The sequence below is a fragment of the Apodemus sylvaticus genome, chromosome 22, assembly GCF_947179515.1.
Source record: "Apodemus sylvaticus chromosome 22, mApoSyl1.1, whole genome shotgun sequence".
In the NCBI taxonomy this organism is placed as follows: Eukaryota; Metazoa; Chordata; class Mammalia; order Rodentia; family Muridae; genus Apodemus; species Apodemus sylvaticus.
In genome coordinates, this window is record NC_067493.1 from 32993942 (window position 1) to 33008131 (window position 14190).

The following is a 14190-nucleotide window of genomic DNA, read 5'->3' on the forward strand; positions in this document are numbered from 1 at the left end:
GGATTACAAGTATATACAGCCATGACTGGTTCGTGTACTACAGGATTTGGAGCCCAGGGCTTCATGAATGCTAAACAATCACTTTGCCAACTGAGCTATTTTTCTAGCCTTTTTTACCAGCCCCATCACAGGATAAAACCAAGTGTATACACTTGGCAGTAACAAGAATCTCAGACATGGGAGGCTTCGCGGTGTCTCCCACCAGTTCCTCCCTCGTGTGACAGCTTTAGCCCCTGTGCTGCTCTCATTTGGTGGAGCAGAAACATCCTGACTGCCCCAAACATGTCTGGCTTGTAAACAGCAGGCCAGAGCTCATGCTGAACAGCCTTCTTAGGCTGCCACATTCCTCTCAGCCCCTCTCTCTGCCTTCCTCCCAGCTTTCTGCCATTCTCTGGAGGTCACCTGATGTGCATTCACATCTGGCCTCCTCAAAACACCGCAGATGATACTTAGCAAGTGTGGGCGGTACGTCGGTGCTTCCTGCTATTTGACTGTAGGGAAAGAAATGAAATAATCACTTCTTTCTGCACACCTTCTGAGAGTCTTTTATAGGAAAATGAGTGCCTACCACCCTCCATTTGATTATCCCTGAGCAAACCATTATAATTTATAAAGTTAGCAAGAGATATTTAAAAGGGACAGGGTAGAGCGGTTTTATGCAGTTGAAATACACAAGAAATGTGTCAGCAGAGGCAATGCCAGAAACTGAGCTGAGTGGATGGAAGAAAGCAATGGTCTGCTTGGAACTCTGGGTAGGTTCTGATACAGAGGAGCTTAGAAGGCTGAGGGACCATGCAATTAAGCCTCTCTCCTCAGGTTCTAGAATGTTCTCCGTTGGTCTCAACTAGAACCTAAGGAGGCACCTAGAGGCTCCATAGATAGTGAGATGCTAGCTGCAGAGACCCTGAAAGTTGTTTGGCTCAACCTTAGAAACATGCTGACTCAGCAGATCCCTGCCCTGCAGACTTGGTTTACCTGGAGCAACCCCTTCTCCCCAAGGCCTCAAAGTCAAAAACAGGCCTCAGAAGGAAATAACTGAGACTTACGGCCCAACCCCAGGAAGACCGTCAGCAGAAAGATAGCCATAGAGTCATGGATGCATCCTGCAAGCTTACAGAATATTCTGGAACACTTAGACATATTACCACCCTAGAAATATACTGCAATGCCACAGAGGACAGTGGGACCAGTCACTATCGGCCAGAGTCATTCCCACAAGAATGAAGCAGCTTTCAGTGAGCCACACGGTGGAACTGGCCCTCCTCCCTCGGCCCTAATGGCTTAAATCCCCCAATGACCGTGCTTGTTTACCCTCCTCTGAATAGCTGCTGGCTGCTTCCACCAAAACTGTAGTGTACCTGTACTCTCCAGGCAGTCAAACACATTTGTTCAAAATCTACATGATGCCTTTGAAGTGTTGGGACCCAGGCTGTGCTTCAGTTACTAGCATTTTATACACACTGGAATTTTTCTACCTTTGTGAAGCTTTTCCCTTCTACTCTCACTGAGTTTTACACTAAAACCTCTGGTTGTGTTTCCATGCGCACGCACACACACACTCACACTCATATCAGGTCATAGAAACAGAAATGAAAAGTTGGCTCCCACATTGTTGGCTCCCTGACTGTAGGGTTGCTTTGTTGTCTGTGAAATCTGACAACCTCCTTCAAGATGTGGCTACTAACAAAAACTCTCTGTTTCCAGCAACTGGAAGAAAAACTCAAAGGCCAGGCTGACTATGAAGAAGTAAAGAAAGAGCTGAAGTGAGTATGGAGAGAGAAGCATGGGGCCTTCTAAGACTGTCTGCTGATGGGTGCAAAGTGCTCCCCAAACCCAGAGCACCAGCTCTTTACAGCCTCTTCTGTCTTGCTTGGCTGGCTGCTTGGTTCATTGGCTGCTTGGCTGACTGATTAGCTTTGTGATTGGGTCTCATGTAACCTAGACTGGCCTGAAACTCCATATATAGCCAAGGATGATCTTGAATTTCTGATCTTCTTGCATCTCCCTCCTAAGTGCTGGGATTTCAGACCTGTACCACCACATGTGGTTTATGCTGTGCTAGGGCTATCCATTAACCCAAAGCCTTATGAATGCCAAGAAAGCAGTCTACCCACTGAGCCTCATTCCAGCCTTCTTTGGACTTTATGAGGCTGTGTGTTTAAAGTATTCCAGCATGCATGGCCTCAGGGAAAATGCTGCTCTTAGGGTAACTGTACAGCTGAGCTTGTTTCTTAGGTATAAATCCCACAAGCAGAAACAGTAGAGGAAGGAAGCCTTTTCCCATTGAAAGCTCAGGGCTTCCCAACACAGGGCCCTGTCCTCAGGACCAAAGGCCTTCCAGATGCCATTCCATGCCAGAAGCCAGCCTTCCTCACTATGAAAGCCTGCATTTGAAAGCTCTTCTACCTCTGATTCCTACTTCTGGTACTAAGCTCTCAAATCCTGTCCTGTCCCTCTGTCTCTTAGTTCAGGAACTGACCCTGTCTTGCACCCCCATGTGCAATGCATAGGGCCCCCTTATCCCAACCCAGCTGTCTCCAGCTACCCCTTGGTTTTCCCCTCTAGTCTTACAAGAGAAGTCAGTTCTGTGAGTGACCCTGTAGTTGCCTGTCTTCACTCCATGATTATAGTCAGCATGGCACCACTTAGGGCCCTTCTTGGCCTCTCCCATCCCCCACCCCAGCTGTACCATGTAGATGCCTTATTCCTTTCATTTTACCTGGAATCCCTCTGTATTCATTCCCTTTATTGGTGCTATGAGAAAAATCCCTAACTAAAGCAACTTTAGGAAGGAAGAGAGGGGATTACGTTGGCTCATTGCTTGAAGTAGAGTGCATCATGTCAGGGAAGGACAGTGGCAGACGCAGGAAGTGTGTGGCAGCCACAGCTTGGAAGCAGAGAGCAATGGGTCTGGTGCTTGGCTCACTGCCTGTGTTCCGCTCAGGTCCCATTTTAATGGCGGGTCTTCCCACCTTAGTTAATCCAGTCTAGAAACTCCCTCATAGGCATGGGCAGAAGTGTGCCCCCTGGGTGGTTCTAGACCCTGTCGGGTCTTGGGCCCCCCTCTACCGGGACTGCATCCCTTCTCTGATGCACTTTCACTTTGAAGATAGCCGCACTTTCTCCTGACTCGGGCCAGCCCCCGCCCTGGTATTTTCTATAAACCCATTCGCCTTTTGCCTGCTCATAACCTGCTTCAGACTTCTGCTGAGGCTCCTGCACTGCTTCCCTCGGCCTCCATCTCCAGAATTCTCTCTGACTCTCTCTTCTCTCCCCTCCTTTCCCTCCCCCCTTCCCCTCCTTTCTCCTCACTTCTCACCCTCCCTTACCCTTTAACCGCTCCTCCAGCAGCAGCTCCTTGAACAAACCCCTCAGCCCCCCCATTCCTGCCCTCATAAGCTCTGCACTCCCCACTCCAATTTCTTAGCTAAGTGACATCATTTTTACCTGGCTTGTCATCCATGGCTTCCTCATTTACCTTCTTTACCCTCAAAAACCGAAGAAGGGCCAGCAAGGCCGCTCAGCCTGACAACCTGAGTTCCATCACAGAACTCACTATAGAAGGAGAAGACTAAAGCTCGGACATTGTCCTCTGACTGCTGTGCATGTCACGTGGTACATGTGTGCCTACACTCCACACATACAATCAATAAGTAAATAAGTAAATAGGTGAGAGAGAGAGTGAGTGAATGAGGAATCTAGAGATAAACTAGGTGCATGGTATGGTGGTACTGATCTGCAACACCAGTCTCAGAAACCTGAGGCAAAGGATTTTGAGTCTGAGGTCAGCCTGGGCTACATAAGCAAGATGCTGTTTCAACAAAAAAGGATGGAAGCAACTGAACCTGCCGGTGTGCAGCAAGTGCACGTTGGCGCATATCTATAATACCAGAGCTCAGGAGGTGGAGACAGAGGGACCAGAATCAGGGTCAGTCAGCCACATGGCCAGCTAACGGGTCAAGATCTTGTCCCCAAAACAAAACAAAACTATTGTGCAATCCTTGGCTCTACCCCATCCCTCCCCCCACCTAGCCCATGGCGAGACCCTATCTTTGAGAATCTGGCCTCCAGCCTATGTGCCTTCAGTTGAGTGCACAACTATAGTTGCATTCTGACCCTTACTCTTTTCCGACTGCCTGTCTGGCCCCACTCCTAAGTCATCATGTTCTGCTTCTACGGCCATGTTTCCACTGCTACTCCCCCTGGGTGACATGGAATTCAACTCACTCTGTAGACTAAACTGGCCTGCAACTCACAGAGATCCAGTTGTCTCTGCCTCCCAAGTGCTGGGATTAAACAAATGTACTACCATACCCAACTATTTTTTTAGATACTTTTTATTATTTATTGACAATTTCATAAATTTGTACATGTATCTTGATGACACACTCCTGTAGTCATCAAGAAGGGAAAAAGTCCAGTTGCACAGATTATATAACCTGCCCACCCTTTTAATTATTTATTGTGAGTGTAGCTCCACATGTATGGAAGTCTGGACAGCCTTTAGTTTTCTTCTATTATGTGGATCTTGGGAGTTAAACTATGTCATAAGGCTTGGCAGCAGGTGCTTTACCGTTGAGTCATCTTACCATCTTACCTTCATGTGCATGGTACCTGCTGAGAGTCCCATGGACTTACTCAGGGGTGGGGGGATGGCACTTAACACAATGCTACTGTGTAAGCCTGAGGTCCTGAGGGCCATCCCTGGCAGCCACATTAAATACTAGGCAGGACAGTATGTGCCCATCTATAATCTGAGTACCTGAGAAGCAGTCAGGAGGATCCCTGACTCACTGACCAGCCAGTCTAAAGGAGACATGCAACTTTGACCTCTGACCTCTATACTGCCTGTGTTCACATACATGAGCACACAGATACAGAGACAGCATAAGAACATCAGATCTATGAGCCTAATATGTTGTAGTAGCTCCTGGCTTGTTCAGATAGTCCAGAGCCTCATTGATCTGGACACAGCCTATCTCACTTGCTAAGGAGACAGTGAAGCAATACTCTTGGCCCTCACTACATCTGGGGCTGCACAAGTCTGCCTCCCGTCTCTTTACTCATTCCTAAGCAAGTGCCAGTTCCCAAAGAACACATGAGTAGTGGCCATGGGTAATGAATTCCTCTCCTTATGCCTTCCCTTCATAAAACTTTCCATTTCCTATAAGCTTTTCAAATCCATTCGGCTTGCAACAATGTGATATCTGTATTACACTGTAAAATGAGTTTGAGCAGACCTGGTGTGACTTCATACGGAATGATTTACATGCTATGCAAAAAAAAAAAAAAAAAAAAAAAAAAAAAAAAAAAAGCTTTTGCTAACCAACTGCTAGTTGAAGACTGGTTCTTCTAGAGGCATTATCAAATTCAGTTCCTGCCAGGGAAGTTGTTAAAGTTGTCAGTTCCCCACTGCCTGCAGAACAGGATCCAGAGAGTTAATGACTATTGACAGGCCACTAGGAAAGGGAGAGGGTGAAAGTAACCACGTGTCTTGCCTTTTTCAGCACCCTGAAGTCCATGGAGTTTGCACCGTCGGAGGGAGCAGGGACACAGGTATACCAGCTCACGTTGCCCTCAGAGTGGTGGCAGCAGATGCTGGTCACTGTGGGGCCTGCATCTGCATCTCCACATTGATAAGAGAGGGCCTCGCCAAGTCCTTCCTCAAGAGCATTTCACTAATTGAGCCTGGTAATGTTCACCTGTAAGGCCAGCACTTGGGAGCTGAAGACAAAGGGGTCAGGAGTCTGAGGCCAGCTTGAATATTCCATGAGAATATTAATAAAAAACACTAATAAAAAGAAAATTGAGAAGGGATAAGGGATGAATTGCTCCTTGCTGGACCTTGAACTCTGTGCATAGGGTGCTGACCTAGGATCAGGAAGCCTGGTCCCATCTTCAGTACTGATAGAATACATGGGGCATGGTTGCTTGGGGCTAAAATCCCAGGACTTGTAGAGACAGATGGATAAAAGTTCAAGGTCAGCCTTGACTACTTAGTGAGTTTGAGGCTAACCTTGGGTCTATGAGACCATCTTTAAAATCAATAACCAGACTTGACCAAGTGGAAGCAGACATCTCAGTGACGACAGAGGCTAGTGTTTGCTAGGCTGCTCAGTCGGCCCTGCGGATGCTGATTAGAAACACAGCCTAGAAAGAATTTCAGGCTAAATACTGTGTGACACTTTTAACCCAACACCTGGGAGTCAGAGGCAGTCAGGCAGATCTTTATGAGTTCTAGGACAGCCAGAAATACATCTTGTGATCCTATCTAAATAAGAACAATAAATTTGGGGGCTTAGGTTCGAGCCAGCGCCAAAAACAACATTAGCAAATATTTAAGGTTGTATTAAAGATTAATCAAAGAATTCTTGACCTAGAAATATTGTGTACTGCTTTAGTGGCATTGATTCAGAGGACACATGACAGGGGCACCCTGTCACCCAGCAGCCAGTTAAAATTTACATCTCTAGCCATGCATGGTGGCACATACCTGTAATACTGGCACTCAGGAATAGAGGCTGGAAGACCTGGAATTTAGGGCCAACCTGGGCTACATAGCAAGTCCAAGGCCAGCTTAGACTATGTGAGACTATGTGAGACCTTGTTTCACATGCACACAATATGTTTATATAAATCATGAAGCTGGAAATGACAGTGCATCTGTAGTCCCAGATATTGGTAGACTGAGGCAGGAAGATCACTTGTACCCAGTACTCTGAGGCTAGCCTAGGCAACAAAGCAAAACCAAAGAAAAGTTTTCTAAAATGTTTAAATCCTACATCACGAATATAGTCTTGCTCCCACTAAGGTAACTGGCATCATCATGGTGGGAATAAAGTCAATCAAAAACAGGTTCCTCCTCGCTTTCTGGCAGGCTGCAACTTATCCTATTGCCAAAAGAGATTCAGGCATCAATAGAAAATAATTGTCAACTAGAAGGGCGGCTCAGCAGTTAAAGCACCTGTCATGCCCAAGGTTAGGAGTTCAGATCCCCAGAACCTACCATGTAAGTTCTAGGTGGTTGTGATGGCCCACCTATAATTCTAGCCTTGGAAGGAAGAGACAGGGCAAGCTGTCTCTCGCCGAGCGAGCTGCCAGTGAAACTGGCCATATCAGCCAGCTCCAAGTTTGACTGAGAGACCCTGTCTCAGTGAGTAAGGGAAGAGGATAATGGCCAAGATCAACCCTAGGGCCTCAACATGCATATGAACCCACAGGCATGTGTATATACACACATAGTTACCACACATATCTACATACACATGAAAAATGGGGAAAGAATATCTGTAAGTCTAAAATCATCTCAACTAAGTCCTTTTGTAAAGAACTTGGGTTTTTTTCCCTGAGGAAGTCAAGTCAGCGGTGCATGTAGCAGAGTCACGAAAGCTGAGCTGGGAGTGGACGGGTTCAAGGTGGCCCCATGGTGACCCCTGCTCTGCCCTGTGCAGGACTCTACCAAGCCCCTGGAGGTTTTGCTCCTGGAGAAGAACCGCTCACTGCAGTCTGAGAATGCCACGCTGCGCATCTCCAACAGTGACCTGAGCGGTAGGTGGATGGGCGCCACACACACTGTGCTTGGTCCGCTTCCGGGGTCGAGGATCAGGGTGAACCTTGCGACTGGGTTTGTGTGTGCATGATGGGAGCGCCGCTGGGTGACCAAAACTTGTTGAACTAACTCTGAGTGTTTGGTGTCCCCCTTCCTTACTGCTCTGCCCCACCCCATCCTGCAGCGACATGTGTGTACGCGTCACAGCAAATGCACAGAGGTCGGTCGGCTAGGAACCTTAATGAAAAGTCCCAAAAGGGACAACCTGAGGATGTTGGCTTTCTGATCTCTTCTGGTTATGCTGTGAACAGGCCAGGGGTAAAAGCAAGCATGGCCTTCCTCTGGGGACTCTCCAGGGTATGCTTTGAGAGGTCGTCGGCCCTCCAATGGTCTTTTCTTTCTCTGTAAGGTGTTCTTTGGGGACACTGTCCCTCTCCCATCCTTAGCCTCTCATTTGCTCATCCTAAAATGGTGGAGTCACTGACTGCTTGTGGATTTAGCAGCTGGTCAGTGTGTAACTGTTATCTGGACCCAGTTCTTAAAATGTGCGCGCCTTTGATGGAGGGGACTCAATGGGTACGTCTGCCTTGGAGCATGTAGTGTGAGCGACCCCGTGGGTCCCCAGGTGTCAGTGCTTGCTGGTCAGGCAGGGTCCTTGGAGGTAACTGCGATGCTAGAAACCCCAAGATCTGTCAGCTCTTTCCCATGTGTGTTACCGGAACCTTTGTCAAGGGAATTCTCCCGGCTGCAACGTACAAGAAAGGTGCAAACACGAATGCATGTGGCTTGTTTTGGGGGGCCTCGTTTGGCTGATTCACAAATTCAATTGAAAAACAAACCAACACACCACTTTGGCCCTTGTTTTAAAAAAAAAAAATTTGAAAAGAAAAATCTGCACTTTTTTTGTGGGGCACACTTTGCATTTTGGTCTTGGTTTTTTTTCCCTTTTGAATCCCCCATAATGCATTCTGTTTGCCCTTCCTTGTAGGGTCAGCCAGGAGAAAAGGGAGAGACCAGCCTGAGAGTCGGCGCCCGGGACCCTTGCCGGCCTCCCCTCCTCCTCAGTTGCCCCGCAACACGGGGGAACAGGTTTCCAATACTAACGGTACACACCACTTCTCACCAGCGGGGTTAAGTCAAGACTTTTTCAGCTCAAACCTGGCCAGCCCCAGCCTACCCCTGGCTTCTACAGGAAAGTTTGCACTAAACTCTCTTCTCCAGCGACAGCTAATGCAGTCCTTCTACTCCAAGGCCATGCAGGAAGCCGGAAGCACAAGCACGATTTTTTCAACAGGTCCTTACAGCACAAACTCCATATCTTCCCAAAGTCCATTACAACAAAGCCCAGATGTAAATGGCATGGCCCCATCTCCCAGCCAGTCAGAAAGTGCTGGGAGCATCTCAGAGGGTGAGGAAATTGATACAGCAGAAATCGCCCGGCAGGTCAAAGAACAACTGATCAAGCACAACATTGGACAGCGCATTTTTGGACATTACGTCTTGGGACTGTCTCAAGGGTCTGTGAGTGAGATTCTGGCCCGGCCGAAGCCCTGGAATAAGCTGACTGTCCGTGGCAAGGAGCCATTCCACAAAATGAAGCAGTTCTTGTCTGATGAGCAGAACATCCTGGCACTTCGTAGCATCCAAGGCAGACAGAGAGGTGAGACATGTCCATGTGTGCCTGGCACAGTGCTGTATGCATGTGTGTGCATGTGTGTATCTGTCCGTGTGATAAAACATGTGTACATCACATCAGGTAAAGTGCTCTTCAGTACCACCCTATCTAGAGTTCAAAGGTCAGCCAGCAGGAGCTAGAAACCATTAGCTTTGGGAACTCTGACCTTGAAAAGTGTGGTCAGCACCTTGTGCTCAGTTAACTCAGTATTTCAGAGATCTGTCTTTAATTAGAGGGAGTTAGGTCATGCAAGTTGTCTGACAGGTTTAGCATCCTTGGGCCACTTGGCATCAGGTGCTGGCCTCCTTCCAAGAGCAGCTCCTCGGGTGCCATCCAACGCTGTCCCAGCAGCACAAACAGCTGTAATGCTCACGAGGCCCTGGCTCTGTGGAGGGAGGGAGCCTGTCAAAGCTGCCCTCTGCCTCCTTCCCCTTAGAAGAGAACAGATCTTGCATCATTTATGTCCAATTAGTGGGTTTTTTTTTTATTTTTATAGCACCACAAGCAAAACATGCCTGCCTTCAATAAATTACACGGAGTTTCATTTAATCCCCCTTCCTACCACACCCAGAATAAATGATAGAAAGTCAGACACTCCCACAGTGTAAATAATTTCTTTCTCCTTAAGAACCAGAGGTCCCTGGGCTGAGTGAACAGTGACACAAGGTATACTGTTTTCAGCCACAACTGAAGCACCCTGAAATTCAGACTCCAAATCAGATAGGAGATGAGGATCAGACAGTGAGTGTCCACCAAGGAAGAGTGCAGCACAGTCTTCGGTGATGGGAGGTGACACTGGGTGCCTGCATGACCAAGATGAGCTCTATCCTTGACTGGCAGGCAAACACCTCTCCCTCCTGTTGCCCTTCCTAGTGCTGAGTTCAGTTGACTCTCCTCCTGCAGTAGACCCACTGCCTGTAAGAAGGTTCTAGGAGCTCCCTTGTTGCACAGGAAGCCTTGAGCCCTTTCTTTAGAGGCAGGCGGCTCAGCTCTCATGTCACACAGCCCATGTCGTCGACGACACCGTCCCCTGATTGTTTTGTTCTTACCGCACTTGTTTTTCAACAGAGAATCCAGGCCAGAGCCTGAACAGACTCTTTCAGGAAGTACCGAAACGAAGAAATGGGTCTGAAGGTATGTCTCAGGCAGGTGTTTCTCTTTGCAGTCAGTAACCTAGGAAGCAGCATGTCCTTAGCTGTGTATTTGGGTTAAAACTGTGCATTGTAATTCTGGCCTGGAACCTGGTGTGAAAAACAGCTAGTAAGTATAAAACAAAGCACGGGTTCAAAGGCGCCCAGCCTCTCCCCTGTTGAGCTGCCAAAGCTAGACAAGCTATAGCCAAGGTCAGTCCCTGAAGCATAGATCCTAGGTCGGATTCCAAGGACAGCATGCCTGTTTTCTCAGAAGCAGCTGACAGAATAGTTGTGCTCTGAGAAAAATCAGGTGACCATGTCAAACCAGATATTGCTGCTTCCTCATATTTTTAACTCTGAAATATCACAGAAATCCCATAAGGTGGACAGATTCCAAGCAAGGCTGGTTCTTCCACAGGCATTGGTGAGCCTACTTCACCATGCCCTTTTAAGTGCCTCCTTCCCACGGTATCCTCATTATTAAATGTCTACTGAGAAAGGCAGAGAACAATTACAAAGTCTGGATGGCCTCCACAAAGATCTGGGCCCAACCCATGAGTCCTAGTACCTTAAGGGCATCTGAAGGTGTATCTACTATGCAGAGTACTGCCATGTGGCCACAAGAATACATTTGTGTCCTTAGGGAACTCAGGAACTCAACAGGTTTTTCCTTGTTGGTAAATTCCAAAAAAACATATTGTATAGTCATAAATCTTGAAAGGCTGATGTTCACTGTCCTCTCTTCACCTGGCACTTCCCAGTGAGTAATCCAGGACTGGTCTCACCTACGGCTAGGGGTGCAGCTCAGTCTCCGTGGTAGATCATTTATCTAAATGGTCCTAGTTCAGTGGTAAAACACCTGCCTATGATCCCCCGAGAGAGGCTGGGATATGGCTCAGTGGTAGGGTCTCCCAGTAAGGACCTGTGGCATGGCTTAGCAAGAGAGTAATTGCCTGGCATGCCTAAGGCCCTACAGTCAGTCCCCTATAACACACACACACACACACACACACACACACAGGTGTCAGGCTCAACCTTTCACTGTTTGCCACCTTTTCATGTTTACTTTTAGGAAAAATAAATGTGCAGTGCTGGAATGTGGTCCCAAAACAAGGCCTTTGAGTGACTCATGAAAAGGCACTGCTGCCTTTGAGTCTGCCTTCTTTTGCTATACTCTTCTAAGTGACTAGTTGCCCCTCTAAGTCCACGGGCATATTCCAGCTCAAATGGTAAGAAAGCCTATTCTGCCAACATAGTGACCATGGCTTTGAGACAGGTTCAGCAAGAAACCTGCCAGGCATGTCCCACATCCATACCATGAGATCACATTTGCAGCAATTAGGGATGAGCGGGAGACCATGCCACTTTCGGTCAGTCACCAGCCTCACCCGGGGGACCTGTGTCAGAATGTCTTGGTGCAGCGCTGGTTTTCTACTTGAGATCTGGTTCTGATGTCATTGCTGTGACTTCTCCCTCCAGGTAACATCACTACCCGGATCCGAGCATCTGAGACTGGTTCTGATGAAGCCATCAAGTCCATCCTGGAACAAGCCAAGAGGGAACTCCAAGTGCAGAAAACCGGTAGGGTTTCTACTTTCTCAAGAACTGCCTTCACACCTAATTATAAAAATGACTGTGAGTGTTCTGGTTAGCAGGAATTACATTCTCTTTCTTTTCTCTTCTTTCTAAAGCAATACTGAGTGTGAGATCACATGGGGGGTATACAAAGGGAATGGCTATCAAGACTTGTGTTTCCTCTTTCATGGGGGCAGGGCAGTTTTAATTTTTGTACTTGAGATAGGGTCTTGTTATATAGCTTGAACTCATGATCCTCCTGCCTCTGCCTCCTGAGCATTAGAAGAGACTGTTTTTGATCCCTCAGAGACTTCTGGTAGTCATTAACTGAAATTATGCTTCCAAACTTTGGCAAAACCAAGAGAAGGATGGATGTGTATGTGGCTCATGAGAGTTAGTATCTAGCTTAAAATTCTCCATGAAAGAAGGCCAGAGTGGATCTAGGATGATGGCTCAGTGGGTAAAATGGTTTGAAGACTGAGTTTGGATCGCCAGAACCTACCTTAATAACCAATATACTAGAAAAATTTGTAACCCTGACCCTTAGGGATACGGATGGGAACATGCCGGTCTCCAGAATGTCATAGGCCAGACAGCCTAGTTAATTTGACAACAAAGCGACTATCCCAAACAATTTAGAAAGATAAGGACCAACACCCAAGGTTGTCCTCTAGCCTCCACAGGAGCTTTGTAGCACATGTATGTTTATATGCACACACACACACACACACACACACACACACGAAAGAGCTACAGAAAGATGGCTCAGCAAGTGAAGGAAGGTCCTTGCCACCTCAACTGACAGCCTAAGTTTGATCCCAGGCACCCATTTGGTAGAAGAGAACTGACTCAAGAAATTTATCTGCTGACTTCTACCATCCAGCACACCACACTTAAGCCCACACACATGAACATAAAATAAATAACTGTAATTGTTTTTAATAAAAAAAGAAAGCCAGGAGTATCCCCATTGATCACCCTCTGTGGTCAGAAAGCCAGCTGTTGTGTGACAGAGGCCACTGAGCAGCAGCGTCAGTCCTTTGTGCTACCTGCTCTAACACGGTGGCATAAAGCAAGTGCATGGCTGCCAGGGCCCACATACCATAACTTCCCTGTGTTCGTTCCCTACAGCTGAGCCAGTCCAGACATCCTCCACATCTAGCAGTGGGAACTCTGACGACGCCATCCGCTCCATTCTACAGCAGGCCCGCCGGGAAATGGAGGCCCAGCAGGCTGCCCTTGACCCTGCCTTAAAGCCAGCACCACTGTCCCAGCCCGACCTCGCCATCCTCACCCCCAAGCTCCTGTCTGCCTCACCCATGTCTGCTGTGCCCACTTACCCCCCTCTTGCCATCTCCCTTAAGAAAACCCCTGCAGCACCTGAGGCCAGTACTTCAGCCTTGCCCAGTGCCCCAGGCCTCAAAAAAGAGGGTCAGGATGCTCCCACACTGGACCCGCCAGGATCAACCGACGCTGCGCAGGGAGTGCTGAGGCCGGTGAAGAGCGAGCTGCTCCGCGGCAGCGCCTGGAAGGATCCCTGGTGGAGCCCTGTACAGCCTGAAAGAAGAAATCTCACTGCTTCCGAAGAGACCAAGGGCGAGGAAACAACCGCAAGTGGGAAAGAAAAGGCAGGCAGCAGCCAGCCGCGGGCAGAGCGCAGCCAGCTTCAGGGACCCTCAGCATCAGCAGAGTACTGGAAAGAGTGGCCCAACGCTGAGTCCCCATACTCCCAGAGCTCAGAGCTGAGCCTCACTGGAGCCAGCCGCAGTGAGACACCCCAAAATAGCCCTCTGCCCTCCTCCCCACTTGTGCCCATGGCGAAGCCGGCCAAGCCTTCAGTGCCCCCGCTGACTCCTGAGCAGTACGAGGTCTACATGTATCAGGAAGTGGACACCATCGAACTCACTCGGCAGGTCAAGGAGAAGCTGGCCAAGAACGGCATTTGCCAGAGGATCTTCGGGGAGAAGGTAAGGGACTTCACTGTCAGCAGGCATGGCTGCTCCTCTCTTCTTGGGCCTGGGGACAAAGCATCCATCCTGTACAATACAGCCATCATAGGAATAGTAAATATCACCGAGTCCCAACGTTCTAGCGGCCACTGGCAAGTGTCCCAGCCCCTAGCTCTGTCTGCTGAGTCCCACTGTGGCCTGGCTTTGGGGCTTGTCTACCAGTGTCCCAGCTGCCCTGTGTGGTAACTGTAAATGGGTGTAGAGCACTTCTGCAGGCTACTTTGGCCCTTGAAGTCTGAGTGGATCAGA

The 14190-nt window shown here is 48.4% G+C and overlaps 1 protein-coding gene across 7 annotated transcripts in view; it reads left to right on the forward strand.

Annotated features, from left to right (window-relative positions):
• The window catches only part of Cux1 (cut like homeobox 1), a 317075-nt gene that overhangs the window by 245581 nt on the left and 57304 nt on the right, over positions 1–14190 (forward strand). For 3 of the 7 annotated variants that reach the window (XM_052168212.1, XM_052168213.1, XM_052168217.1), the window contains 7 exons: positions 1705–1763; positions 5508–5556; positions 7452–7548; positions 8538–9209; positions 10293–10358; positions 11837–11938; positions 13064–13899. In XM_052168212.1, coding sequence (XP_052024172.1) covers positions 1705–1763; positions 5508–5556; positions 7452–7548; positions 8538–9209; positions 10293–10358; positions 11837–11938; positions 13064–13899 — 1881 coding nt within the window. The remainder of the gene's footprint in view (positions 1–1704; positions 1764–5507; positions 5557–7451; positions 7549–8537; positions 9210–10292; positions 10359–11836; positions 11939–13063; positions 13900–14190) is intronic. The other 4 variants (XM_052168215.1, XM_052168216.1, XM_052168218.1 and 1 more) reach the window with 2 other exon arrangements.